Genomic DNA, 25,657 nt, shown 5'->3' with positions numbered 1-25,657 from the left:
ATTCCCTTCTTAATGCCAGCTCTTTGTTGGGATGTGTGTCTATTCATAAAGTAACTCTCCTTTATATACTGTTTGAAAGCGCAGCTTATTAAGAACATTAGCTGAGGAGATTGGTGGGGTCAGTACATGGTTTTCAAGTGAGTCACGCAGAGAGAATGAGCTGAGATAAATGCTTGGATAGCAGCCACTAATTTTTAAAACTAGTTGTTCACAGTTATTTTTCTTAATTATTTTTGTAAGGCAAAGATGTAGTCCAAGAATGCACTGCTTATTTCCATTCATATAACATTTAAAACACTAAATTGTCTACCTTTTAGACTAAGCTTTATCTTTACAGAACTAAAAAGACACCGACCTAAATTAACTTACACAGCTCCTCTCTGATGCTCGCTGCAACTGAAATGAACACCTTGACAGGGGTATGTCCAAACCCTTTACAACAACACTTCATTAATTCTTTGCCCAAAGTGCTCTTTCATAACCCAGGATGGCGACATGGTTTGGTGTGGTATGTGACTTTTCTTACACAGAAAGTAAGCTCGCTCTGTCTCCAAGCTATAACGTCCCAAAGAAATTGCTACCAAAAAGCATTCCTATCCCAGGAGTGTCAGGTTGCAGCTCTGTCGTGCGAAGGCTCAGCTCCCAAGGCACGCTGGGGAGACAGAAGGACCATCTAGAAAGGTGTCCTTTGTCAGAGCACAGTGCTAGCTAAAATTAGTGTTGTTATAATAGCAGGTGGGAGATTAATATTGACCCAAGTTATGATAATGTTGCTGCAGCTCACCAGAACTCCTGGGTTCCAGTCCTGCAGCAGAGAAGAGGTTTGAGGGTAGTTACCAGGACTCTGGCAGACAGATGCCCTTTTCCTCTCTCAGGCCCTCTTCCTGCCACTAAATCCTGCTCCAGGGGCTCTCAAACACTTGCAGAGGCTGTTCAAACCCAACATTACTTTTCAAGAAGACAATGTTTGCACTAGCACATCTCAGAGCAGGCTTGGAGGACAGACAGTATGTCTGGTCTACACTTACTCCCGGGAAGGAGTATTTTACAGTTCCGTAACCCCTGTAAAAATGTCCTGCTTCTGCCAAAGCAGAGCACACTCTTCCACAAACCAGAATAAATGATTCATAAAACGCAAATGCTGAGGGAAGACCCAAGAGCTAAATGGCAAGAAAAGCTGCACGTAGGGTTTGTATGTGTATCCAGCCCAGCATCCCTCAGAGCAACTGAAGCCAAAGCAACATGCTTGGGGTGCACTGCTCTCATAGGGGATGATATTCTGCACTCAGCCTCTGTCACCTACACCACTGCAAAGCAATGCAAAGGTATGTGAAGCTCTCCTGCTTCTGTTCAGCAGCATTTTACATCCATTTTAAAATCACTTTGCCTCACTGTAAATGGATAAACAAAATAAAGACAGACAGACGATCAGGCTTGTCTTAGAATCAAGTTTTACTATTAAATTACCAGTTCTACACCAAAGTTGATTATTGCAATCAGCATTGCACATAAGTTGTTTTTAACTAGTACCATTCTATCCTTAAAGAAATCTCAGAGCCCATTTGTTGGTAGCTCCCAATCTCTCCCAGAATTTCTGGAGATTTAGCAAAATCTAAGGGGGAAAGTTTGTATTTACAATTTCAGATTTCAATGTTCAAAAAATCAGAACTTCTCAACACATACCTGAGACTTGAGATAGAAATAGTTATCTGATGAAACTTATATTAGAAGTGTAAACTTTTGTTACTTAGTTATGGCAGTAAAAATTTTCCTGTAGATTTATATAGCTATATTTATTTATAAATGAATGTAATATATGAATATATATATTACTGTGTAATGTGTATTGCTAATATAAATTTATATCCATACACTGCAGTATACAGCACAATCTATTCTAGTTCTACGTATTATGTAATATGTCGTTCTATGTACTATGTTCTACATAATACCTCTTCTAATATATGAGAAGTTAAGGTCCTATAAAGCTGTTCTATATTGATAACTGTGGCCTCAAGAAGCACATAGTGCTGCTTTATTACAGCAGGCTAAGTCAATGTGACAAGCTTCTAGCACAGATTTTTAGAATATTATTCGACAGATATCACCTTGATTGCTCATTTGTCTGCAGCCCCTTTTATTTAGACATCATCATGTGAATCTCAAACAAATATTACTAATACAGATGGAAGGGGCAGAAAAGGACCTACTCAGTGTTTATATTCTTGATATGATTCACAGATACAGAATTACACATACCTTTACTGGTGCTCTAAACCCTTCCCTTATATACAGATTAAATGGTAATCAGCAAGAACTGAAACGTGTATTTAACACCAGCTGTGAGTACCTGTTTTACCTTAAGCCTCTTGAAAACTTTCCCATTCCTTGAGCCACCAGTGGTACCCCGTGTTTCTATCATAGCTTTTTACCAGCCAGACTATAAAAAGACAACATTAGGACCACTCCAATCTCCCTCTATTTATTTATTTATTTCTATTTTTCCTGATGAACAGTTTTGGGGAACTTATTTCAAAGAAGTAATCAATATATCACAATTCGTGTGACATTAACTAACCAGCAGGAACTTCCGCTTGCTGTAACTCTGTGACTTGAAAATTGTGCAACACCTTTAGTAAACACTTCCTCATATAGGAACATGAATAAAGCTGAACAACTCTCTCCCTCTCATTCACTGCCCAAGAGAGGACTGCTCAAAGCAGAGACAGCCTGGGAACCCAACTTTCCCAGACCAGACAGACCACTGCTAGACAAGCGCAACTGAGATGACTAACATACTTCTCGTTTCTGTTGTTTTGCTACATTTTCTCCAACAAGGTACGGCATTTTCTTTTATCCTTTACCAGTGGTTGCTATGGATAACTCTGTACAGCTTTTATGAATCTTTAATTATTAACATGTAGAGGATAGTGAAGAACAGTGAATTAAAGCCATTGAAAAAAATGGTATTGCTGAAGTTAGGGATGTTTGCTTTTTTCTCTTTCTGTTGAAAGTGATTATCTAAAATTCTCTAGCTAGAGAATTATTTACTTGTGTGACAACCGGCCATAGATTGCCTAAAGACCCAGAACCGGTTAGTTTTGTGAGCCAATTAAGAAAGTACTTCCCCTGCAAGTGAGCGGACAATTTATCCAATTTGGACAACTTATTACACTGACAGTATTTTGGCTGTAAAAGAAAAGACTTTTATTTGAATTCAGTTAATTGAACAATTAAAATAGTTAGCACCCTTATTATCTGTGTGATACTTCAGGTTATGAGTATTCATATGACTTAACCTTAACAGACCACACTTTTTTTTTCCACGTGCATTGTTTCATTCAATTCATGTCAACAGGGAACAGATTTTTTCAGAGCTTGGCATGCACAAGCATGCATAGGTTTTATACACATAATTAGACATGTAAATTGTATTCAGGCAGGTATCTTTATGATTTCATTAGTTGCACGGAATATCTGAAAACGTGTACAGTACTAATACTTAAGATGTTATATATTTCGTTTCTTGACAAAACCAAACCTTCATTGTCAATTAAATCCTCACTAATGATTTTTCTTCCTGGTTTAGGCTCTTGGAAAAGTACATAATTAGTTGTTCCTTATTAGCACTTTTTCTAGGTGTTGTACGAGGCCCAAGGAATTTCTTTCCTCCTTAAAGCTGCTGACTCAAGACAATGCCTGAAGCAAGACAAAGACGATATTCTGAGTTGATTTAAAAAAACTACCTCTAAGAAACTATTTGTACTAGAACAAAACTAACCAGTTTTCCTCGAAATGCTGTTTGTATCACGCTGCAGGGAAAGGATAAGTTCAGTTCTGAGTCTCCATTCAAATCTAGCCTAAGCTTGAATCATCTGGGCTACAGTTGGCCTTGTAAAAAGAGTCTGCAACAGGGAGTGGATAAAATCAGACTGTTCTGAGAGGCCTGAAACATTACTGTGATCGTTATGTAAGAACATACTTTAAGCTCATGGAAAGACGAAGTCTGCAAACCAAAAGATTTTTTAAAAGTAAACATAATTAGTTGCTTCAAATGAAATATAAAACATCACTGTAAATTACAGTAACAAACTTGCACTTGTTTTTTGCTAACAGCATGTGCATGGATAGTTACTGTGTAATGGTTCAGCTGATGTAAGAAAACTTCTTAGGACTTACTACCATTATACCATCATGCCTTTGTCTACAGCACTCAGCTTTGTCAAGATGCAACCAAGTTTATTCTGCAATTATTTTTTGAAAGGGTTTAGTAAAAAGAACAATTATGAAGAATTAATCTGTTTATTTTACTGGAACAATTTGCATGAGGATGTGCTCTGTTGCTCCAGATATAGAAAATTGCAGTAATTGGATGCCCCACTCTTGTGAAAATCTGGCCTTGAGGCAGACAATTAAAACGGGAGTTGCACTCTCCCTTTGTTGTTTGTGGTTTGTTTGGTTTTTTTTTCTGATACAGACTCTTGTGCTTGGTGCTGAGCCCTCAAGAATTTGCCAATTCAGATGAAATTACCTTTTGTAGGAGATTAAAGAGCTTAGGAGGCATATAAAATCTGCTGTTGCCTTGTGGGACAATAACACATCCCTTGTACAACCCTGTTTTCCCAAATGCTGTATACCAGCTACTATTAACAACTTCAAATGATGCAATGTGTGCCGACCACCCCTGCAAGTCATGCCACAGATAAACTTTTGTCAAAGATTCACTCAGGCTCAGAAGCAGAAAACAAAAAGAAACACTTTTCATCAGCACTGTATTTCCTCAACAAGTTCTTTATAGCCACTGCAGGCACACAATACACCTTACAAGCAAGGCCAGTAAAAAGGATTACGCGAGTTAAGGAATCATCTGGATTCCTCACCACCTTCAAGATTTTCCTGCTTTACTGCCTATCTCTTATTATTTTACCTAGCCTTGTTCAAATGCCTTCTCCAGTCCTTCTGCTATCACAAGTACGTAACCACCCTCAATCTGATTCAATAGGTAAGAATGTGTCTATTAAAGTACTGTCACAAGTATTTATGTGAGAAGACCAGCTGAAAAGCTTCCTAAAGCAGAGATCTAGGCTTGTTCCAGACTTGTGGTGAATTGTATGAGTTCATTTGCTTATCTAGAGGCAGTCTTACCTTGTATGTCATCATGTGATAAAGTTTGGAGATCACTAATTTCACAGAACCATGTAACTTAACTCATGTCATCTGCAAAATGTGAAGGCAAAGGTTGCACCTTGCATAGCTGGTCTAGCACGTTGGTATTTGAAACCGCTGATTGGTGCTGGGGAAAGAAATCCAAAGCGAATTGCATAAAATATTTTGACAACTGGAAATAGCCAGGTATGTCAACTCCTCTGAAATCCAGACTGTAACAAACCTCGTGCTAGGTCACATAATGGGGGTGACTGCTTGGCAGACCAGATAAGCACATGCCAGAGCCAGTGCACAGAATACATGAGAAATGAGTGGTGCAACAGAAGAATGACTATACAGCCCAGAAGAATCAGTCCTGACAGACATGAAATATGGTGTTTAGTAAGTTAATACTGTGTTTTCATAAATATGCATCTGTTTCCTCGCTAGGGAACACGAGCAAGAAATTACCTGGAGTTGAGCAATATGAAATAGTTTATCCACGGAAATTGCACGCAGTACATAAAAGAGATGTAGAAAGAAACAAAGAGGTATTAAAAGAGATAACTTTTTTTTTTTGCTGGGAGATGGGGAAGGTTTTCTGGAGTCAGAGTACCCTTCATTTTCAAGGGTAAGAGAATTTGGAGCCAGACACTTGATCTTCCAAAATGAAATGAAAGAGAAAACCTGGAAGAGTGATCCCGTGTCTGGTGAAGACAGGCTGTGAGGTGTGCTCAGTATGCAGTGAAGTACCTGTATGCCATCAGTGGGTCTTCTGTACTTGTATCTCTGCAAAGATATAGGTTTTGATGCTACTCAGATTTTGAATAACCTATGGACATATTAATTTGAAGTAAATTAAATCAAATGCTTAAAACTAAGCATGCTCTTACATACTTCAAGAGAGTTATGAAAACGTTTGAATTCAAGCATCCACTTCAGCCCTTTTCTGAATATGCAGGGTATGTGCTTACGATTGAGAAATACATTTGCAAAGTTAAATTTGTTCCTCTATTTAAAAAATACGAAACAGAGTGACCTCCTCCTTATTCTATAACTGCCAGAATACTTATTTTTGGTGGGAAGAGGAGGAAAAGAATGCAGTTGGCAACTCAATAACAGCCAGCTCATAGCGAGGCCAGAAGTTGTAACAGTCCATATTCTAACACTTAAATCTGTTTACAGACAAAATACGATGACACAATGGAGTACGGAATCAAAGCCAACGGAGAGGAAGTCATACTGCACCTACAAAAAAATAAGTAGGTTTAGTTCAACTTTTTCCTTGAGCATTATTCCTCACTGTAAATGGCTCTGTAGGGCATTCAGGATACAAAGACACAAAACTTAGGCTCCTATAAGACAGAGGTATTTTGGTAAATACAACCTTTCAACTCCAATGAAAGAAGAAGAGGGGAGAGAAAGCATCATGTCACTATTTTGGTGATGTGAAATAACTACACAGGCATATGACACTACGATGATGGAATGACTTGCCTATACTGCTAACACTGTTCTCCCGTTTATTTCCTAAATGGCTAAATCCACGGAATGTTTAATGTTTTCATATTATTTCACAAGTTTTCTGTGTCCATGGACAGTCTATGGGTTATATTTATTTGTTCTATGCTGGTAGAAACTACAGAGAAGAACAAGAGAAATATCCACGAAATAGGGCTATCTGTCTTGGCTCTGTATGCTTTTCAAAAATGGAAAATAGTCATAAGAAATGCAATAATCCTTAATAATTCAGCTTCCAGAACTCCCCACCTTAACACTACTGCTGCTGGACTTTGAGTAGTCTAATATATACTGGCACTGACAAAATGCTTTATGGAAATTGAAAGCAAGAAGAGCTCACCTCCTTGGCTGAAGAAATTAACAGCATCTAAACAGGCCACGCAGAGGGTATAGAGAAGCAGCAGGCTTTGTTACAGAACAAAGCATACAAAGAAAAATCCAAAACTTTACAGAGCAACACAAAATAAAGCACAGTTGTGATCTTCTGCTTGCTGGCTCCACCATAATATTTAACATGGGATCAAACAAGTCTGCTTTAATAGGTACTTTTCTAATAGCTGTGTAAATACAATAGTACTATAATCAGTTCATGTTAAATATAGACTATAATTAACTGTTTGCCCCTTGTTTTAATCTAATCTAAATATTTGGAGGGAAATTATATTGTACTAAATCCCACTCTTGAAAAAGAAATGGGAATGTGGCAGTTTGGGGTAGTTTCCCAAACAGAAATGAACATAGACTTGCTTTGCTGCTAGCTTTAGTAAGGTTACAGCCCTGGCTTAAAGTTAAGCATCTGCTTAGTGCTCTGCTGCATAGGAGCCTGAGTGCACAGAGCCTTGCAGGATCTGGCCTTCCATAGCAAATCACAAACGTGTATGCTAATAAGAAACCAAAGGCACCTTTCCCGGTGGTGGAAGAAATACAGTAATTTATTCCATAGTCACGATGTCCTCCTTTGAAGGTTCAGGAACATGTATGTGTCCAAAAATAGAGTTTTATGTAGACAGAAAAGAAAAATCAAGTTCAGAGAGAATGATTACAAAGATGAGAACTTGTGCTAGCAAAGTTATAAAAAAGCTGTGAGCAAAAGAATTGGACAAATATATGTTAGTGTGATCTCTGCACAGAATCTCTGAGTGTGTGCACAGGTACACATACGTGTATGCACGGGCACACGTGAAACAGATGAGGCAGCTTTTCCATTGACCTAGATCTTTGCTATTTATAATCAGCGGGGGTGAACTGGGAAGAGAACAGAACGGTACCATTTCACACACACTGTGGAGTGGTAGAAATGTCTACACAAACTGGAGGCCAAAAAAGGATCAATACTGCATATGTAATTATACATTTACTTTCAGATCTAATGAGAGATTAGTTTATACCAATGAAATAAGTAGACTTCAATTGCTTTCTTATTTTAGAAATGTCCCTTTGAGTAAGGATTACGAACAGGCAGAATTCCCCACCCAGCAGCTTTGCTTCCCTAGTTTTTCGATACTAATAATAACCCGAGTAATCATTTGTATTCCCTACATACTTTGTGCATTATGTAATTGCCTCATTTCTAGATGACTACAATTTATATTGAATAATAACTGCACTTGACTCTTTGCAGGCACCTGTTAGCTAGAGACTATACTGAAACAGTTTATTCTGATGACGGTCGACAAATAACAACAAGTCCTCAGATCAAGGTAATAAAAAGAGGTTTCCTTCCCTCATACTTGCAGTCTTGAGGAGGTCCGTACGAGATTCATGGGTCCATGAAATAATAGCACATATCAGACAGAAGGAAAAGATTTTAAATCAAGGTTCTAAGCACTGTAATTTTGGATGCCTCTGAAGGGAGGCCGAGGATGCGACTCGTGACTTTGGCAGAGCTACGCTGATTTATACCTGTTGAGAATCAGACACACAGTTTGTCTTTCAAAAAGACGACCATGTCTCACCTTAGTGGCTGATGAACACATTATGTGAGCTGAATTTCCCTCTTTTGTCAGGAAAGGGAGTGGAGCCAGGGACATTCCACTGCCTCCTGCCTTTGCCCTACTGACTTTGCTCATACTGCGCAACTCCCTGACTTGCTTTTACACCCTAATCTCAGTGAGGTCATAGATTCAGATAAAGACACATTTCCTCACTGGCTCACGTTACCACCCACGCTCACAGTGAATGTGCAGGTTACCCCAGGTGGTTTCTCTGAGCCATGACAAATCAGTTATTCAGATCCAGACACAAAGGAAGTCACTGTAGAAGTTATTTTTTAATTAACTGTGCACTCACGGGTCTTATCTTCAGCAAAGCTCTCACCTGAAGCTTTTTGTCCAATGTCATGCTATGTGTTTTAACACATGTAATTTGGAATACAAAGCCTATTCTTCGTCATGGAGCGATTAACAGGAACAGGAAGATCGTGAGTGAAATAAATGTGCATAAAGAATTCTGGGTTGGTTTTTTTGTGGAAAAAGATGCCATTTCTGATTGCTCCAATTACTTTCACTCTCTGAATGGATCCTGTGAACAGCAAATAGCACCTATGCCTGGTTAAAGACAATCTCAAACAGACCTACCTGTGCAGCTTGCTGAATAAGGAATTCCTACATTGTGGATACTTTACTCTGATCTCAGCGCCTGTTTCTCTTGTATCCTCAAAAAATGGAGAGCAATTCTCCACTTCTTTCTCTAGTAATTTTCACTTTGTTGGTGTCTTTTTCAATGTGAGAAAGTTGGCATGTTGTGAAGGAAGGAAGACAAATAAATGGTAAAGTGAAACCAAACATCCATGAGAAAAGAAAAGGCACAATGCATGCAGGTTTGAATACTGTTATAGGCCTCTCAAGAAATCTAGTAAGGAAAATGCTATGGGTAAAATTTTCCACAATACCTCAGTGACTTTGAAGTCTCTCTGAACACAGAAGTGTTCATGAGACCTCAGATCCTGAAGTCAATTAAGTAACGAAAATTTTTCCCCTAATCATATGTTTTAATATAATATATGTGTTTTAATCTCATTGAAGTTAAAGCATTTAATTGTTGGGTTAATATTAAAGGGTGTTTCCCTGAAATTTGGCCACAATAAAATAATTCAGTATGGACCTTAATTCAGCAGAGCACATCAGTATATGCTTAAATTTGAGCGGTGAATATGTATATTCTTATTTTCAGGTACTGTTGTGTATTGACCAGAGCACACCATGATTGGATTTGTCACAATCTGGGTCACTTTGTGTTGAAGGATAACAATAACAGTACCCTAGCAAACACAGAAATGGTCACCAGCTTTTTTCATTTTACAAATCTCCTCTAATGGGAGATTTCCTCAGACAGCATAGTTTGTTGTAGCTTGTAGGCAGAAATGTAGCTATGCCGCCTGAAATCACTGGATCTAGGCCAATTCATTGCAGTCAGTGAGATATGGCCCAATTTGACAATGTATTTTTTCTTTCTAAACAGGATCACTGTTATTATGAAGGTTACATTCAGAATGATGCTGATTCCATAGCAAGCATCAGTGCTTGCAAAGGTTTAAGGTAAGACAGAGGTTTGGTTCCCAAAGGGTACCAATGGCAGAGTATGCATACTCTTTGAGGATAAATTTTCCAATTTAAATAGAATCAGGACATAAATAAGTGGTGTTGTCTTTTATTCATGCTTACAAGGAAACTAGTTTACAAAAAAAAAAAGGGGCGGGGGGGGGGGAAAGGAGAAAAAACCCTACCATTCTACTTCAGTTTCAGAGGTTATAAACTGGAAGCTAAAGGAACAAATATATCACTAAATTTACATGACTAATTCCATATTAGATCAGGTCGTAAATCATAGCATTTGGTAGTGCTTACAGTAAACGTTCAGGGCTGATGCTTCTAAGCTGTAGGAAGCTCCACTGGCACTTCAGGAGAAGGCTACATTATTTTCAGTGCTACAGCAGTTACAGGGTCAGAAAGTTCAAGCTGTTACATGAAAAGCTCGGTTAAAAGATTCTGCTCATTTGTTATCACTGAAGACGCAGTGGCATAACATAAAATGGCAAGAGGATGGCTGTTAAGTCTGAGAAGCTGCAGCAGAACATTTTCCTGGTGGTTAGTGAGGTTTTGCCAAAACCCAGACTTTCTTTGTGAACACTTCTTGCACAGCTTGTGAGTTTACATGTTAACACAGGATGCTTGTTTTGACATTTGCTGCTCAAAATGATTCAAAACTCTTAATTCCTTTCACTATTTCAGCTTTTCATCTCAAAGATGAAAACATATCTTTGAATTCCCCACTGAACTGAAATTCACTTTTCAATCACCTCTGTTAGCACAAAACCCCAAAATTTAAATCCAATAAATTCCTAAACCAGTTTCTTTTTGACTGACAGTCTCCTACTCAGAGACCTCACCTGACCAGCCAGATCTTCCAATTGACTCAGCAGCTTTGATTTCTGCCTTTAAACTGTTGTACGCTCTGCCTGCATGCTGACAAACTATTCCATTGCATCAGTGTGTGCAATGGTCCGTACACTTGGGCTAAATGCTGTTAGAGATAATGTTGCTATCTTGACTCAGTCCTGCAGATTCAAAAGATCACAGTCTAACTAATTTTCTTAGTGGTTATTTTGAGACCCGTGGTCAGCAGTACCTTATTGAACCCTTGGGAACTTCAGATAGAGACGAACATGCAGTCTATAAGTATGAGAAACTCGAACAAAAGTCCATAAAAACCTGTGGTGTAATCAATAATACCTGGGAATCGGATTCAAGCGACCCCATCAATGTCATCTTCAAATCCAGCAACAGTCCAGAAGTAAGTACATACTTAAACAACAGTCCAGTAAGTACACGTCAGAAAAGAAATTGAGGCTGTAGGAGAACTCCATGAGTTGCACAAGTCCCACTTTGTCCAGTGGCACCTCCAGAAAAGAAGCAATCGCAAAGAGTGAAGCATAATCAGATCTTAAGAACCTGTGCAAAATCTCACAGATCTGAGATTTCAGTCACCACCTGAGTTAAGCTGTCCTGCATGTACTATTAGGTACCCATGCGCATCTTTAAACTTCTAAATACTTCTTAATATCTAGCCTACCTTTCATAATTTTAATAATCATTTTAATATCTAGCCTACCTTTCATCATTTTAAAACAAGGCAGTCCCCTTCTAAATGACTTGGCTAAAGAAATACCCTCGTAACTAATACATGGGTTTGAAATTGCAAAGGTTGAGACTGAAACAGGCCCTAGAAGTCATTTAAATGTATCTTTTCTTTAGATGAAGGCATACCTGAAAGCAAAAAAGTATCTGGAAGTTTACATAGTTGCAGACAATACTTTGGTGAGTATGGAAAGATGATTTTTTCCATTTGACCAGCTAGAGGTGAGCTTTCCAAGATAGGGACTACTCATATCCCTGGGCTCCTACTACAATTACAGTGCTACGCTATGTTTTACCACTGAATTTGGCTAGGAATAGGTTTCCTAATGTCGACTGATTTTGAAAATCCCACCTGTAGATGATGAGAATTCAGAAAACACCGTAGAGTGCCTGTCATCTTCTGCACCCTACACATAGACGCACATTTTAAAAGGCCCTGATCTTGAAATACATTGTCTGATAAAATAGTACATTGAGAAGATAATAATAAGTAGACCAGGTATGGTGTGGTTTGCAATGCAATCTTCTGTGGGATATTTCTTTTCTGATAAATCACTTTTCCCCTCTCCTTTTCCTAACATACTATATTTACCTTTTTAGTATAAGAAGTATGAGGAAGATGTTGAAACTGTAAGACAAAGGATATTTGGAATAGTCAATTACATCAACACGGTAAGAGTAAATACAGCAAAGTGAAATTGAAATAGAAGTTATTTATCATTTCTTTTCCTTTTGCAAACATCATGAATTTTCATTATTGCACATAGGAAAGTGAAAACTGAACTTCATTGTAATTTAGGAAACAAATTTAACACATCTGTCCATATTATCCTGTTCTTTGTCCTCAGATATGAGATTTCTATAAATTCAATTACTGTTAAAGAAAGATTTATACCGTATTTTCTTAACAGCTGTTAAAGTGAATGATTGAAATCCTTAAAAAAAAAAAGAACCGATTTTTGATTCTTCATTTCTTTTACAAGTCAAATTTCTTCCAAAATATTGCTGGAATTTTCAAGTATTTTAAAACCATTTTTATAGTTGGTTTAAATATGGGGGGAAATAAGATTTCCTATTTTGTTTTGTCTTTTTAAGCTTTTGTTGCAACTTCAAAGTGCAGAAAAGCTTAAATCAGGTCTGGAGTGGACTACATTGCAAGTGACAAAAGTGAACCAATGACCAGGATAAGTGTTTGTTTCAGAAGTCTTCATAACGTACTTCATTTTTACAACAACACTGTTTCTCTGCTGCAGGTTTATAAGGCCATAAATATCTACGTGGCTTTAATTGGCCTAGAAGTCTGGACAGATGGTGATAAATGCCTCCTGAGTCGTGCTGCAGGATTCACTCTGGACAGCTTCTCAAAGTGGCGTCTATCGGATTTATTAAAGAGGAAAAGAAATGACAACGCTCAGCTAATCACGTGGGTACCACTCTGTTTCCTATTTGCATTTCCAAGTATGTTAAAGGAATTTGTTCTTTAAAAATTGGTCACCAACCCATCAGAGACGCTGTCTATACTGAACCAGATTTCATGCTTTCCAATACCGGGTTGTACTAATTCTAGGACAAAAAGATAAACGCATGCTCTTGTTTCTTGCTTTTATTTTCTTACGGAGCACGATTACCTGCTAGGACATGGTATCTAATCTTTCTATCTGAATCCCTGCAAAAACAGGCAATGTGGACTTTTGCTACATCTCAGTCTCTGCTTTTCCCTGCTCTGGTCACTGAACAGTTGAGTGTCCTGAAGACTGCAGCATAGTCTAACAACCTAAGGAGCCATGAGATGAAGTTTAACGGCTGGGAAATGCACTTTGCCAAACTAAACCATCACTCACTTCGCTATTCTGGCTCCGGTTCAGTGGCCCTGATTCATCCAAGCACTTTGCTACATTTAGAGCACTTCATCAAGCTCTTTACACTTAAACAGATGCTTTAAGTCTGATGAACAACAACGTAATTTAAGTAAAAATTTAAAATGAAAAGTGTATTCAATTGTTTTCTGACTTGCCATGATCTTAAGCACGTCCTCAAATATTGTATTAAACCAGGGATGCAAACCAGAGCTGGAAATGAGTATATGCTTAAAGCCTCCAACCTGGTTAAGAAGGCAGACTTGACTTCAGGTCTGCTTCCTGGTCACACCATTGCATTTCACTCTGCCTTTCTTCTTCCTTACAGAGGCTATGACTTTGAGGGGACAACGATTGGATTAGCCTTTCTAAAATCCATATGCAGTGATATATATTCTGCAGGTATTATTCAGGTCTGATTTATTTTTATTTTATTTTTTAAAGGCTTTTCTATGTTTTTTACTCAACCGGCAAAGAAAATTTATGAACATTATGGGGTGTAAAACACTTTCAGCTCTCTGTGTGGTGTATTATTTTGTTGGATTGTAGAAATTCACAGTCAGAGATTTTATTTTTAATTAAGTGCAGAGGGTAAGAAAGCACACACGAAGCATGGTATCTGTGTTATCTAAATGTCAACATCAAACTCTGACACCTGTATTTGGAGTACCAGGCCCCAATAGAGTCAAAGGAGAGAAAGAAGTGATTTTGTGCCTCTACCTTAAGGTTCCCTGTTTTGAACAAGGAATTGGTTCTGACTGTCATAACGCATATCAGCAGTTTAGCCACTTAATTACAGCTGCCTAAACTACTGTACTTAAAACTTCAGCCTAAACAGGAACACAGATCCAAAACTTTACCAACAACACCGGGAACTCAACTGCTGCACCCAGCTTCAGAGGCCGGGCTTGTTGGTAAGAGGAATAACCCACATGAATTCCAGCTTTCCCACACCATAAGGAAATCCTAGGATGATCGTAAAACCAGAATGCTTTTCAAGGTGCAGGCATGCATTTTGTAGCAGCATGATTTGCAATGCCATGCTCAAGAGTATGACCAGTATGCTGTGTCTAGTGCTTTATGCATTTCCACTACCACCTGCTGTTTATACATCTGGATTTCACTCAAAAGAGCAGGAATTTTCCTTTCCTCCCTCCCACCAAGCAGCACAAAACACCAAGCTAAGAGCAAAGATGGAGCACAGCATCTGCCTTTCCTTTCTGTGCACACACAACACTGTACACAATAGTTACCTTGGTGTAATGAGTAATAATTATATCGCACCCACGTAATTACCCTAAGCAGAGAGACCGCTATCCAGAGAGAGGATTAACAGTTTCAGATGTTCAGGTCCCCTTAATGCTCAGTTGTTACTTGGCAGCCTAACTTCCTCATGTTTATTTAAAAACTAATACCAATTTACTCATGTTCGTTAGTGGTATCATCTCATTGCTGTTATAATATAATCCAGCATAAACTGTGGAATAGATGCATGCATGGATTGAACAACGTATCAATCCTTATGTAGCAGTGAGGATAATTTCACTTGAAGAAAAATTGTCCTATTTCTTAGCCGCACGGCTTCTCTGATGTTCCTACTTGTTCTAAAATACTCATTGAAATAATAGCCTGTTCTTATCTCTGCAGGATCATAACAGAAACGAAATTGCAGTTGCAGCCACCATGGCACATGAGATGGGACACAACCTTGGCATGAGTCATGACACCAAAGCCTGCACATGTAGCGCTAAAGTCTGTATCATGACAGATACTGTCAGGTAGGAGCTTGGATAAAAAGGCGAGGGCATTAATGCACAGGGCAGTTAAGGATGGGCTTTGAATAAGCTGCCAGTTTCCAAAATGGAGTAGTAATTATTTTTATTCTCTGAGATTATTCCATTCAAATTATACAAAAAGAGAAAAATGAAGAAATTCCAGGCCCTTGTTAGATATTCCCAGCCGGATTACTCCCCCAAAAAAATAATCCAAAACAAAACAAAAAAAACTTTAGTCACTTTTGGATAACATTAGCTTTGCACATGTGGTGGGGTCCTTCACATTAAACCGTAAGTAATTTCTTCCTTACAATGATGACAGCATGAAACCGCTGTGGTATCTCAGATGACAGAGCTTCCCCAAGATTTACCTAAAAAGTATATTTTTGTTCTCTACCCTGAAGATGCCTCCTGTGAAAACCACACAAAGTGCTTGCACCTTCAATGAACACCCATTAGATAGCCATTTAGTTCAATTTTCATCACTAGTTGAACACCCTGAGCCTCTGGGAAACTTAGGGAAAACTCCTAATACCTTAAGCATCCAGGCACAAATTGTGTAGACAAGGCTGAAATCTTTGAGATGTGGGATTTATTATATGCAGTGTTTACATTTAGTACATTAATTTTTTCTGATCTGTTTGTTTCCACTTTTTTTTCCTGCTATAAGTAGGAGATAGCCATTGTATTTATTAATATATATATATTTGGAAAAATGGTTGCACCCAATAGTTTGGGGGATGGTCACTTGTTTCATTTCTCTTGTAAAGGGTATTGCTCCTCCTTGCCTATGCCGAGCCTAACGTAAATCCTCTTGCTTTCTCAATATAGTTCTATCATCCCCGAGAAATTCAGCTCTTGCAGTCTCCAAAGTTTTGAGAAATACATGTTGAGTGACATGCCAAAATGCTTAACAAACATCCCAGATGTAAGCAGCATCATAGCACCTCCATCCTGTGGAAATGGCTTTGTGGAAAAAGGAGAGGAATGCGACTGTGGTACTCCTGAGGTATCTGCATAACCAGGAATAAAATAATACTTGGAAGAGGCAAAGAGTTTTATTCAGGCTGTACAGTAGCTGGTTTCTGTTACTTTCTGAGGTGGCCAGTTCAAAGCTAGCTGAAATATTTCTGTAGAAACTGTGGTCATCAAATTGCTGGTCTGCAATATAGTCACCCCTATAAAGTGCCTGCCAAATAGTGGGAAAGATGACTGCATGGTTTGTCATGCTGCATTGACAGAGGACCTGAAAATGGGGAAAAGCCATACGTACGAAACCACCTCGGCAGAAACAAGCAAGTTCCCTGCACAACTTTGATCAGCACTTTCATAATCAAACACACTTTGTATTCTTTACGCGCTCGCTCACAATGGCTGGCATAGCTTCTAGTGAAAATCGTTTTCAAAGAAGCAAAGTGCAGGTCCAAGATATCCTTCCCTCCCTTGATAACCAAGTACAGGATGGTTCGTTGAGAACACAGTACAGAGGGGACCAAACCCTGAAGCAGTGTACCAGAGCTCTGATTGCTGATTCTGTCACAGGAGTGCACAAATGACTGCTGCGACCCCGAGACGTGCAAACTGACAGCAGGTTCCATGTGTGCACACGGAGAGTGCTGTGAAAACTGCCAAGTAAGACTCCTTTTTATCTCTAGCTTCTCATATTTTCCGGAGTATATTTTTTTTTTGCCCGTGAGAAAGCAGTAATACACCTTTCAAAAGAAACAATCCTCTTTACTTGTAATTACTGACATAGCACTGTAACGACAAGCACGCTTTGTCCATCCCAAACTACACCACAACTATCTATTCACTCAACTATCCAACAATCCAAAACTACACCAACAACTATCCACTCAATCTTTCAACATCCTGGAGAAATGAGCGTTTTGATTACCTGTTTTCTCCTGGAAAGAAAAGCTGAGGCACAACCAGGCAAAAATCTTGTCAATTGACATAACCAACTTTACATTAGATAGGGATCTGGCCCCTCATGCAACTTGTACAGTGAGGATGAGATTCGTCTCCCCTAATTTTAGCCCTCTAGTTCAGTGTGATTTTTAAGTGGCATGGAAGAGCAGTGTGTTAACCATGGCATTGCTTTCCCCCCACTTCAGTATAAAAAACCAGGAGCTGTTTGCCGAGCAGTTAAGCATGAATGTGACCTGGCTGAGATGTGCACCGGCTTTTCTGGAAATTGCCCAGCAGATCGATTCCGTGTGAATGGATATCCCTGCAACCACGGCGAAGGCTATTGCTACATGGGAAACTGTCCCACCCGAGATAACCAGTGTAAAGCTGCTTTCGGACCACGTGAGTACAAGTTGGCATTGAAAAAAATCAAGTTGCCTAGGTTAAAGGAGAGAGGCAGAGGTAGGCTTTGTCTGCTAGCAAACCATCAAAGACCTTTCGTAAATCAGGAACGGTGTATCTATGTAAATGAGTTCTAGTTTGTAGCATAAACTTTATTATTATTTTTATATTTAACACTGATTATAATAACGTAAGCTGAAGCTCAGAGCATAGAATACAATGTATTTCTAGAGAAATGGGAAGTGGCAAGTGTATTCCTCTTTTGCACAATGCTTTTAAGGTAACTTTGGAACGGAGAAGGGTGAATATTCTTTGCTTGATAGAAAGAGGAAATGTCTGTATTTCAAATTAATGTCCAAATTTAGCATGCCTTTATGTTTCTGAAGGTGCATGGTGGCTTACCCTCTTCCCAGTCCTAAACCATCTCCAGTTCTGACTATGTCCCTTCTCTTAGGCAAGGTCTATGTTTGTACTGGATAGAGAGAGAACACACAGGATAGGTTCTGCTGTGTGTACACAGTAACGTTACAGAATTAATGCATGAAGTGCCAGAGAAAGCCATTTAGGCCCAGGGTAACTTCACCGGGAAAGGCCATTTCCTACACAGGTAAAGGAAATTGAGTATTATTAGTTTTCACAGGCAGAGAACCTAAACTAATCCCATTGCATTTTCCTCTTTCACAGAGGCTACTGAAGGTGCAGCTTCCTGTTACCGGATGAATGAGAAAGGGGTATATTATGGATACTGCAAAAAAGAAAAAGGTAGTCACGTCCCGTGTAAAAAAAAGTAAGCACTGTGTTACAGAATTTGCTGGGATTTGGGAAGAGAGACCATTCTATTCAAATTAAGAGACAGCAGCAAAGAGCACACTATTTTAGATGGCACATATGTCCATGTGTCACTGCTTTTTGTTCAGTTTGAATATTGCGGTAAAGACAATTCTGAGAAAACTAGTTTCCAAATCATGAGATCAGTCTGAGAAAGAGCAAGCACGTACATATATATGTGCAAGCCTGCTTGTGAGGATGACTGCATGTGTGTGCATGCATGTGCAGGTAAGTACAGGGAAGAGATTTTTGGACAGGGAACTTGAAACTCAGGTGAACCTCAGAAGCTGAGGACAGGTCAGTTAAATACTCATTACTGCAAATTACTGTGGGCTCCCTAATAAGCTCAAGAGGAATTAAGAACCTGCCACCTTCTACTCACAAACTGACCTGAAAACACCACAAACCAAAATTCCTTTCTGCAGCTATTTCTTTGGAATTCCTGTACAGACACAACAAATTCAAGCTGGAGGAGAGACCCGCTCAGATAGTTTTGCCGTGCCATGTCATTGTTCTAACAGCTCTTGTTCTTCTTCCAGAGATTTAATGTGTGGAAAGTTGTTCTGTACTGGCGGGAAGGAGATGCCTCAGGACGGGAGTCTGGTGACTTTTGAGTCCTGCAAAGCAAGTTTTCCTAGAAATGGAGAAGTGGACCCAGGGATGATTCTTGATGGAACGAAGTGCGGGAATGGGATGGTTAGTAGAGAAAAGCTTTTCTCCTGATTTTTTTTTTCCACTCTTTCAGTCTTGCTTATATCGTTAGCTCTTTTACCAGACAAGAAAGATTTTAAACAGGGAAAACGGAAGTGGACACTACTGCTGATCTGATTTGCCATACCTTCTGCCTTACATCTATCGCAAATCAGTAGCAAAGCAAACGGGAACTGCTGTCGTTCCAATTTCCTTATGCTTGACTGTTGTCTTATTTTTCAGTGACAGCACAAACATACCTTTGTATGAAGGATCAAAAGATCATACATATATTACTATTTTTAATTATTTCCTTAATGGATGTGTTAGGCATCACTGAGTGCTATGTCCAATTTCTTTGCTATATATTTCTACTTGGGGGGGAGCGGGGAGGATGAAGGATTAAAGAGGAGCGGAAAGCAGTGATGTCTTGTACACCTTTATCACTCCCCTTTGCTATAAAATACCCAAAGGTCAGATGAAAAATTATATCCACATATCAAACTCCTAATGTAGGTTTATGTGATTTGCAGACCTGTTTCTATGTCTCCTTTTACTCTTCATCACTTTACACAATAATGTGCAAGCTCTGCATGTTCTGAAGGCTATAAAATCACTTTGGTAACATTTTCCCTGTACATTTCAGGTGTGCAGCAATGGAGAATGTATTTATGCTGAAGATGTCTTTAAATCAACCAACTGCTCTGCCAAGTGCACCGGACATGCTGTAAGATATGAGCATTTGATGCTATTAACTTAAAAAAGAAACCCAAGATTATGCATATCAGCTACAAACCTTATTGATGACAGTATTTAAGTCATTGGGATAGGAATTTGCAAAAGTTGTGAGTCAGAAGCTCCCTATATTTTTATGAAAGCAAATCTAACCTGATACAGCATCAATATTTTTGCTAAGGAGATCACAGATGATGGACAAAGATTCTGTGTCTGGCCCTGCCTCTGAGCCACAGTATCACAGCTATTCTCTTTCAGGTCATCTTCTGTTTTGGGAAGATAATTGTGCTCATCTTATCTGAGCATTCAGAGACCTACAGATATAAAGACCAACTCTGCTGCTTTGTGCCTTGTACTGCAGCTTTCACTGCAGAAACACCTGCAAAAGGCACATGGTAGCAGACAGTCAGGCCTGTCCTTTACTGTGCAAAACTGCTACTCTCTGTGCTAATTTTTGGTCCAAGTGAAGTGAGAGGGGGTTTCCCGATCTAGCTTCAATAAGCTTATCAGGACCCTGATCCAGAGCCACTGAAATTTTATAACATCACAGCTTCACTCATATTTCCAACCTGAAGATATTCCCGGCTTTGTGCTTCCTTAGGTGTGTGACCACGAGTTGCAATGCCAGTGTGAAGAAGGATGGGCACCACCAACCTGTGACAGCTCGTCGGCAGTTACCAGTAAGTGCTGTATGGCCACACATTGGGTACTGTCATTTGCTGGCTGAAGTGAGCTGCTTTAACTCCACTGAAACAGCCCTAACTTGCACTGGGTGCCAGACTGTTTCTTTGCAAATATTGCATATCTACCTCTCCGATTTCTGCGCATCTTTAAGTTGCTGAAGCTTGTATGAATGACTAGAGCAAGCTATTTTTCTTTCTAACCTGACAGAAGTGATACAACCAGGGCATTATTCAGAGTAGCAGGTTTTTCCTTTCTCCATTCTGAGATAACAAGCACACTGTATTAGCTCACTGTCAAATTTGAGTGGAGGCAAGCTCCCAGAGGTTTTGCTGTAAGGGTGGTGGGCATGTTCATTTCTCTATCATCTGCATGGAGCTGGCCTTTAACTGATCTACCTCTGAGGGAAAATACTTTGTGTACAGATTTTCATGTGTTTGGGAGAAAAAAATTTTAAGCCTTTGCTATTAAATATTTTTGCCCTCTCTCCACATTCACCAGGGCACTGTCAGCCTTCAACATTGTGGCTTGGTTGAAGCTTTAAAACACATTTGCTGAAGGAAGACTGTGAAGCCTTAGTTGTATACAATGCCAAAGGCCTGTGCCCAGTTTTGGGTAACACCCTTTGAGAAAGAGGAGAGGAATGACAATGAAATGATCTTTGAGGATGGATAGAAAGGGCTAGGTTTGTTTAGCCCAAGGACAGCTCAGGCAGTAACGACAGTCTTCAAATATGGCAACGATGGCAGGAATACAAGCCTTCCCATCACCATTTGTGGCAGGAGAAGCCGCCATAAGCTTGAGCAATAGTGAGGACAAATAGGGTCTAGACCTTGTGAAAAAAATTACTTTGCCAATGGTCGTGATGGGAAACTGCTTAGTAATAGCGGATCTTTTAAGAAACAGCAACTTGTGTTCTCTCACCCTGACAGGCTTCGCTATTGTTGCCGGTGTGCTGGTTGTCCTCGCTGTCACAGCAGCTGCAGCAGTGTTACTTATCCGCTTCCGAGTATTCAAGAAGAGGTAAAATGCTTACTCCCATTGAGGACAAAAAAACCCTAAAGCCAAGCAACTTGTGAATACGTTTTAAGCTGGGGTTTTCAAAGGGGGTGGAAGGAATTAGACACTGGAAAGCCAAGGAAGTTGGTCCATGACCCTTGTTCAGCTGTTTCAGAAATCCCATAGTTGGGAGAGGACTGAAGACTTGAAACTGTAGCTCTCAAGATTAATCCTAAATAATTAAAATAAGGGGGAGAAAGAAAGAAAGAAAGAAAGGAAGGAAGGAAGGACATGGTTATATAACACACCAATAGGAGTAAGGCAGGCATTCAACTTCAGCAGCTTTTTTTACTTCAGTCAGGGTAAGATTTACAGTTATATGTAATATTTGCATAGCTGCCAGACCAGAAGGGGACCTGGAGCCACAAACCAAGTCTTTGTGGATCAAGAACAAAGACACAGAGAACACCCTGTCCTGGCGGTACCTGCCCAAAAGGTAAGAGCAGGGAGGCACTGGGTCAGCTATAGTCTCCCTGGGACTGTAACCGAGGGGTCGAAACGTCAAAACTCATCAGCCAAAGTGCTCTGCATTTCCAGGAGGGCTTCAAAACGCTTGTCTAAGGCTGAGAGGACAGTGCTGTGAATCCCAGCACGAGGAGGGAGTGGAGAAAGCATACAACACTAAGTCCCTGAGTGATCTGCCTGCAGCTTATTAGGGGCATGCAAAGATAATACACAAGATAAGGGCTCCATCCAATTTAACTGTTCCCTGTTTTCAGTTGAATGATAAGAAACTTCTCCTTCCTGTACCTCCACTGCAGGAGAACAAACCACAGCTCCAGAGCGTAAGTACTTCTAGAAAATTTCTTTGCTTTCATGTTGGCTTTAGGGAAGACAGTACATACCAGTTCATGGCATGGTGGACTGCAATGACAACCTGATTCCAAAGGCTGGGGAAATCACTGCACTTCAGATAAGGCCCTGTATGTTCTCTCAGGGCCAGATGGCATAAAGCATCCCTGCTTCTGAAACGAATGCATCCTTTTACCCCAATTAATGCACTTTTTATATAGAACACAAGCCTGTACATTCCCATGGGAACATGTGGATGCACACATACATGATATGTATATAGGGTCAATATGTTTTATGTTCTCTTCTTTCACAGCCTGCCGTAAGGCCAAAAGGTCCCCCACCTCCTGTTCCTTCTACCAAACCAACCTCTTCTCACAAAGAAGAGATTTTTGTAAGTATAACCCTGCAACTTTTCACATCTTTCATCCAAGTTGCAAATGACTATCAGTTGCCAATTAGTATTTTCAGTTTCTGACTATGATTAAAAAAAAGAGTCACAGACATTCAAACCACGTATTCTTTAGGGTAGACATCACCTTTTTTTCCATGTAATCCTAAACTGCACAAAATACTCTTAATCTGTGCCAAGGAGTCCTGTACACCATCACAAGCACATCTCATTAGCAATAGTACATGGAGTCCAAACCAAGAGGGATTTCGGGTGTAAACACAATGCAAATGATGAGCATCTTTCTACTACAGACATCTGCAATGGTCCCTATATTGTAGAGATCTGGTGGTCTCTAAAGATGTCACCTGTGAGGGGATCTCCATCAACATACAGAGAGAGAGAGAGAATTCCTAAAAAAATTTCGAAACCAGAAGAATACGAATATTTGCCATTAATAAACCCAAAGCATCCTACTTAAATGAAAATGCCTCCCTCAAATATTGACCATCTCAGCATTTGAGCCCCCTGCCCACCCGATACAAGGACGTAGAAACCATCTTCACACTAGCAACCTAATTGCCTGGTACTGCCTGCGTAAAGAATGATGGGTCAGGACTAAATAAGAAAATAATTTTTAAAAAACCCACACGCATACCGGCTTGATTATAAAAACACATTTAAATCCCACTGTCTTTAGAGATGCTTTCCTCAACACACACCCTGAGCATATGATCAGCTTTAGCTTCCCCAGCAGTCTATTTGAGCATGGATACTTGAGATACAGATGAATTTATACATTGAGAATAGCTCAGTGGTCTTCTGAAACAGGAGATCTATACCCCTTGTGTATTTGTAATATTGTGCCTTCTTGTATGTGGACAGATTAATCTAATTCACCCCAGCTTTTCCACTAGGAAAATGCTGTAGTAAATATATGAGATAACAGTAGCAGCAGCTGAGCTCTAAGGAGGTTCTGCAGCTGCTCAGACAGGAAAGCCTAATGACATTTAAACTACTTTTCTGTTATAGGCACCAGAGAGAAAACCTGCTCATCTCCCAGTTCCCAAAGGCAAACCTCCACCTCCACCAAAGGTAACCCTAGTTCAAATGCGAACAGCAATTCTTTCAGGATGCAATTCATTGAAACTGCACTGGGCACACTGTGATTTAACTCTTTCTTTTTCACATAGGCTTTAAAACCTCCAATTAATCCCAGAGTATGAAGCTTCTGAAGTAGGGATGATCAAGACACCTGAAATTTTCAGGGGCAATTTGTTTGTCCTTTGATTACTCCACTTTTGGCAAAGGCAACCAAGATAGTCTTCCTGTTCTCTTTTGAAAAAGAACAACTGATTGACAGCTGCTTTGAAAGAAAAAGTTTGGTTTTCAAACAGCGAGGAACTCTTTGGTGATGACATCAAGCTACTGTCCAAAAGGAAACGAAGTGGAACTGCTACTTGCACTGAGGTGTAGACTGGGAGTAAGTTATGAAAGCTGCTTAACACATCCTAACTCCTAGGCCACCACTGCAAGGTGTGGCTGCACTGGGATGCCCTGCATCTACACTGCTTTTCTGGGTACAGACCTGAGATCAGGGAAAGTATGGCTACTGTATGTTTGTAGATTGTAAACTTTTTGCTACATTTCTGGATCTTTGCCAGTCCTCTCTTCAGCAACAGACCGGACCTTCTCTTTCATGTACAAGTTGCAAGTTCTGGGAAAAGCAAAATCCTTCCTGCCCTTCGGAAAAAAGTTTGTGTCCTCAAGGCCTGAACTAGCCTTGGAATAATAAGATTACACACTGGAAATGCATTGATTCTGGAAAGATCCTTTTGGATTGGATTCTCTCATTAATCTTTAGATTACCTGTTAAACAAAATTCCTCTGGTGAGTAGGTAGAACTGGAGATACGCTCAAAAGCAAAGCACACAGGAGTCAAACCACTTGCTGCTTGCAAGTGCTCCCGGAGCTCAGGCTGTGCCAGTTTAAAAAGACCTCCAGCTGCCACCATTGCACTTGGACAGAAAAATTTAGAAAAGCACAGTCAACAAAATCCTTAATCATTTATTTAATTTGCCCCTCAGCTCCAGAAATACCTGAGTATTTCTCCCTTCCAGGATATACACACCTTGGTGTTTTCATTTAATTGCTCTTGCACCGGGGTGTGTTATTGTAAAGTTGCTAATGAGAACTAGGCTGGGCACAGGAGTTTGTTATTGTGGGACAGCATCGCAGCATGAGGCTTTGCACACTGGTTTATTACTGAGGGGTTCTTCATTCGTTCTGGCCTGTTGGCATCAACATTGTTGACACTATTGGCCTGCTGGCAGAGATCTGCATGATACTGTTGGCATTGATGTTAATAATACTGTGAGGGTGCTGGCACTGATGTTATTGTTACCGTTGGCACTGATATTATTCATGTGGTTGGCATCAATATTTTTAAGTTAAAGCACACAGAAGTGTTTTTCAAGGAACAAAAATTTTACCGGGGGAAAAGAAAAAAAGAAAAAAAAGAGAAAGAGAGAAACAAAATTGTCCTGGACCCAAAGTACTCAAGATTTTATAGGGGTTCCAGTTTGAACTGGATTTGGGTTTGGATCACGATCAAAATCGATTACACTGTGGCTCAGGAAGGCAGTTTCCAGCCCTTGGGCATAGTGGCTTTGCTAGAGAAGACCACATGGCTGCCAAACTACCAAAACAAGATCTGGGGCCTCGGGCCACCATTGT

General features: G+C 39.8%; 1 protein-coding gene across 3 annotated transcripts; it reads left to right on the top strand.

Annotated features, from left to right (window-relative positions):
* Positions 1–2,696: 2,696 nt before the first annotated feature.
* Positions 2,697–25,407, top strand: LOC143170513 (zinc metalloproteinase-disintegrin-like ohanin). 3 transcript variants are annotated; one of them, XM_076358866.1, is made up of 24 exons: positions 2,697–2,838; positions 5,596–5,696; positions 6,331–6,407; positions 8,288–8,366; positions 10,126–10,202; positions 11,262–11,457; positions 11,919–11,981; positions 12,402–12,473; positions 13,055–13,224; positions 13,986–14,070; positions 15,305–15,435; positions 16,264–16,441; positions 16,975–17,064; positions 17,550–17,745; positions 18,430–18,532; positions 19,113–19,269; positions 19,910–19,990; positions 20,600–20,678; positions 21,612–21,702; positions 22,075–22,174; positions 22,458–22,523; positions 22,847–22,924; positions 23,954–24,016; positions 24,115–25,407. In XM_076358866.1, the coding sequence occupies exons 1-24, from the start codon at positions 2,787–2,789 to the stop codon at positions 24,145–24,147; spliced, it is 2,418 nt and encodes an 805-aa protein (XP_076214981.1). In that variant the 5' UTR covers positions 2,697–2,786; the 3' UTR covers positions 24,148–25,407. The 3 variants fall into 3 exon arrangements, with proteins under 3 accessions (XP_076214981.1, XP_076214980.1, XP_076214982.1); XM_076358865.1 differs by lacking the exon at positions 2,697–2,838 and having other exon boundaries at positions 5,288–5,696; XM_076358867.1 differs by lacking the exons at positions 2,697–2,838; positions 22,458–22,523 and having other exon boundaries at positions 5,288–5,696.
* Positions 25,408–25,657: the final 250 nt, after the last annotated feature.

This window comes from Aptenodytes patagonicus, chromosome 24 (genome assembly GCF_965638725.1).
Source record: "Aptenodytes patagonicus chromosome 24, bAptPat1.pri.cur, whole genome shotgun sequence".
NCBI classification, from domain to species: Eukaryota; Metazoa; Chordata; class Aves; order Sphenisciformes; family Spheniscidae; genus Aptenodytes; species Aptenodytes patagonicus.
Note: the sequence above shows the minus strand (reverse complement) of the source record. Positions and strands in the feature narration are given on the sequence as shown.

Coding starts and splice junctions, on each gene's coding strand:
- LOC143170513 (XM_076358865.1), top strand. CDS start 5,538: ATGGTGTTTAGTAAGTTAATACTGTGTTTTCATAAATATGCATCTGTT. Junction 11,458..11,918: donor AATCCAGCAACAGTCCAGAA/GTAAGTACATAC, acceptor TCTTTTCTTTAG/ATGAAGGCATACCTGAAAGC. Junction 20,679..21,611: donor CAGCTCGTCGGCAGTTACCA/GTAAGTGCTGTA, acceptor TCACCCTGACAG/GCTTCGCTATTGTTGCCGGT.